General features: G+C 35.1%; 1 protein-coding gene across 1 annotated transcript; it reads right to left on the reverse strand.

Moving 5' to 3' along the window:
• Nucleotides 1-2864: 2864 nt before the first annotated feature.
• On the reverse strand, nucleotides 2865-4042 carry adrb2a (adrenoceptor beta 2, surface a). The gene has a single exon (XM_060885453.1). The coding sequence runs from the start codon at nucleotides 4040-4042 to the stop codon at nucleotides 2957-2959; it is 1086 nt and encodes a 361-aa protein (XP_060741436.1). The 3' UTR covers nucleotides 2865-2956.
• Between the last annotated feature and the right edge of the window lie 608 nt (nucleotides 4043-4650).

The raw sequence follows: 4650 nt of genomic DNA on the forward strand, positions 1-4650 counted from the left end.
AAAAAGCAAAAATTTGTTCTCTGTGCTGTAAAAAAAACAAGAGCATGTCTCCATTATCATAATTAGCTTCAGTAAGTTTTAATGCAATTAATTAATTACATTTATTTGATTTAAGTACATTATTTATGTCTCAATCCACACAAAAAAGGTACTCCATTACACTACACATACATTATCATTTATTGTTTATTAAAAATACCATAACATGATGTAATTCTTGTATATAAGAAATCATTTGACACTATTTTAGAACATCATAAGCTTGAAAAAATTGCAATACATCTTTTGCAAAAGTAGCTAAAAAACACTAGTAGTAGTACACATTAACCTGGCAAGGACTTACACATGCCAGAAAATGTCAAAAGATCTAAAAGTCAAACGAGCACATATGTAACCATATCTGTGTTAGGAATCTAAACTAGAAAATAGAAATCTCAGTGCAGATGACTTTCTTACTGCGCGCATGTCTTTTTATTTTCTTAAAAATTGGCTGATACATAGTGCTTTTACATACTGCCAATAGAAAAGAATATAATATATATATTCATATATCTAACAATCACCTATGGCTATTGATTTTTTAATAAAGCTGATCTTATATAATTACATACGTAATTGTCATTTAGAATATCTGTCTGATAAGAGGAAATTAAATGCTGTGATGGTCATACTGATATTTCAGTCATACTGGTATTTAAATTGTGTATTATTAGTAATCAAAACAGAAGTAGAAAATTGTATAATATTCAGGAGATGGCACAACACATACCAAGGGTGTCATGAACAATCTGCAAAGAGCAAGGATGGCAGTACATTTCAAAAACAACCAAATAATAAAGACCCTTTGTGTATGTCTTCCTAGGACACTCTGCTCTATTGGGGTGATAAAGAAAAGTAATGGGCATTAAAGGAACTGGCAATGAATGTGTTTGCTTTGCAAATTCTACAAAAACAAGTAATATCTTCAAAAAGCGAGAGAAAATTTTATTTGGTGTATGCATGTGCTATTAAAACCAATGCTAGTCCGAAACAGTCTCAGATTAAAAGGTATGGCAGTGGAATGTTTGCTTTTGCTTCAGAATGTTGTTTGAGTAGACCACCAGCTTAAATCAACCATAAGGGTGGAGTACAAGTTGTCTGATTTATTCTCTGCAGTAACCTTGCTGTGTGCATTAACTAAGTACAGTTTGAGCTGTTTATTAAGCCCGCCTCTTGTTTTCAATACATCCAATATATTTCATTAAAATATTGTGATTGCACATAATTTTAACACATTTTTTTATTCTGAATTACATATCAGTGAAGATAAGGTAGAACTTTCAAATATAAATTATCATCACACAAACAACCAAGAAAAGAGCACAAACAGATAATTATACAGTATTCAACATATTTGGAAAGAGCAACGTTCACAGTTTCAACCACTTGCTGGCTTTGCAGCAACAAATCTAGCCATGTGCACAGTTTAATTCACAAATAGCATTTTAAATGGATCTAAATATACTCATACACACCTTCTCTCTCTCGTGCGCTATTTTTCATCAATTTTTCTGTGCCCTGCATGCATTAAATCTGTGAACACCTGCAGATAAGGATTTAAGTTACTGTACAGACTGTGTTTTAGCAGTCACATTACACACAGATAAGCAGTAGCACTCTATCTATCTAGCTAGCTAGCCATTCTGACTTAACTGTTTATGTCCTTTTGTAAATGTAACATCTCTCTAGGGACTGCAGGTGGAAATTAGCATTTTTTTGCTATAAACTGGCACATGACATCTCTTCTTTCTTAGACTAATGTTCTCTGTGCATTGCCCCTGATTAAGTATAAATAAACTCATTCATTGTTTCATTCATTATGTACCTAGGATCAATACGTACAGCACTGTTTAAATGCTTTACCTTCATTTTGTAGTACATGTAATTACTGACTATGAGGTTAAGGAAAACCACATATGAATACACACTGTTTATTTATACAGAATTTTCAAATTTGAAGGTACCTAAGCTAATTAGAAAATTGGTCAATTAGTTTAAGTTCCATATCAACTTTAGCTTAATTGCTAGACAGATAAGAAAATCTAGGTACAGATATTAGACAGATTTGCATTTGGAGTCTGTTACTGCTAGAGGGCTCAGGTTTCATTTCCAATAAACTATACAGCTGTAAATTTACTGTACATTTTATCCTACATAGACATAACATTTAGCTATGTGTGTCATATTTAATTGCTGAACACAACTGAGGATATATAATACTCTTAAATGTGGCCTTATCTGAATAAAGTGAATAATTAAGTAATATTTAATTAAATCATGCTCTTTCACTTTAACCTCATAGTAATTCATTTATGTGCATGGATAGACAGGGAGAAGAAAAGACAATTTATTACTGACCACTGACAAAATGCTTTGTGTATTTCGTAACCAAGATGGTATGATAGTATAGTATGAGCAATAACATTTTCACAGCTTTCAGTATGATAAGAGAATTAAGTGTAATGGTCAAAACCAAGATAAATAAATCAAGATGATAACCGGTTCCATTTTTTTTTTTTTTTAATCCTTAAATAAACCTCTTTACTTATTTTTTTTATTTTTGCTCACATTGGGTATTGGACAATATATTTTTCCATTTTCTTTTATAAAAGTACAGTTACAGTTATTTTATAGCTTTTTGTAAAGAAGGACTTATTATAGAGTTAGGAAAAGACAAAAAATGTAGGTAGAAAAATGAGGTAGAAAAGACAAAAAATGTCTTAAGATATATATAAAAATATGAAAAATATGTATACTGTACCCTGAAAGCTGTCTCCATCCCTGGCCACGTGAGATACCATGTGGTACAACAGTTTGTGCTCCATTTCTCTGCCATTACAATGACACTTGAATGTGTTTGGACATTATGGAAATGAATAATGTGAGATTTCTTATTACAAATCAATTAGAGTGGTTCTTATCTGCATTCTTCCTTCTCAGAGCCACCTTCAACTGGGTCACTGTCCTCTGAGCTACACTTGCTCCTTCCTTGGTGCTCACTCTGCCAGCTCTGTCCACTATATTTGTTTCCATTGCATGGTTGCAGGTTGGGATAATGAGACCTCTTCATGCACAGGATCTGCCTAAATGCATATCGAAACTCTGGACTCCTGCAGTAGATCAGGGGGTTGAAGGCTGAGTTTGCATAACCGATCCAGTTTAATATTCTAAATAGTATCTTGATGTTGTCCAATTCATGGACACTTACCACCACATTAAGAACAAAGAAAGGAAGCCAACACAATGTAAATATTCCCATAATAATACCTAGGGTTTTTAGAGCCTTGTGTTCCTTCAAGCATAACCTAGGCTTTTTGATGGCCCTAATTTCTCTTCCAAATTCTGTGTCACTGAATTCCTGCTGACATCCACTTTGGTGGAAACGGCCTTCACTCTTGACTATTTTTTTTCTCTGTTTCCTAGCCTCTTGAAAGACACGACTGTAGACAAACACCATGATCACAAGAGGGATATAGAAGGAGATAACAGAAGAGATAATAGCATAGCTTCGGTTGGTATGAAACTCGCAGCAAAGGGTGTTGTTTATGCACCGTGTTGCCTCTTCAGTGCTGGAAATCCACCACTTCAAATGGATGGGCAGATACGAGATAAGGCCTCCAATGATCCACACTATCAGTACCACAATGCAAGCCTTGCACTTGGTCAGCATGGAATGGTAGCGAAAAGGGGAGGTGATGGCAAGGTAGCGATCCAGGGCAATGACACAGAGTGTCTCAATGCTAGCTGTTACACAAAGCACATCAGTGGCTGTCCAGAACTCACACCAGAATCTTCCAAAATGCCACGTGTTGAGGATGATGTAAATGGCACCAAAGGGTACCACCACAAGTCCCATGACCAAGTCAGCACAGGCTAGTGACATGATAAAGCAATTAGTAACATTCTGGAGCCTCTGGAAACGGGCAATGGCTGTGATCACTAACATGTTGCCAAGAACAATAGCCAAGACCAGCAGAGACATGGCTAAGCCAAGCAACACCATTTGCAGCTCAGTATTAATAGTGGACACAGTGTTATTGTTCAGTGTGGCAGAATAATTCAGTGATGCAGGAGGCTGTTGGCTTCCCATGATCTAAGAGAAAGAAAGAAAGAAAGAAAGAAAGAAAGAAAGAAAGAAAGAAAGAAAGAAAGAAAGAAGGGGAGCATATTACAAAAAAAACAAATAAAAATAAGGATCATCAAGATTAAATATAAAAGTTAAAATTTCACAGACCTTTTTTAAATAGATGTTCTAGTCTGTCTCCTTCCATAAAAAAATAGTCCTAAGTCCAAAGTCCTAAGATTCCTGCTCATTTGATATTTCTTCTATGTGCACTCGCTTTCACTCATACAAAAGCAAGTTGGTCCTGCTTAATCTTTTCCCACCCTCTCACAAACACTCTGGGGGCTGTACTCTGCTGAATATGGCTCCTAGGCTATTTGCACAGCACCCTTGTAATGCTCTGTGATGACATCATAGTTGTATGAAGCCAATGAGATGCCATTTAGCACATTTTGCTTATTATGCAAAACTTCCCTTTTAAATTCATCTTTGACTTTCTGCTGGGCAATTTTATATAGACTTTTCAGATTAGTTTTGTTTTTGTATCA

The sequence above is a fragment of the Tachysurus vachellii genome, chromosome 13 (genome assembly GCF_030014155.1).
Source record: "Tachysurus vachellii isolate PV-2020 chromosome 13, HZAU_Pvac_v1, whole genome shotgun sequence".
Classification (NCBI taxonomy): Eukaryota; Metazoa; Chordata; class Actinopteri; order Siluriformes; family Bagridae; genus Tachysurus; species Tachysurus vachellii.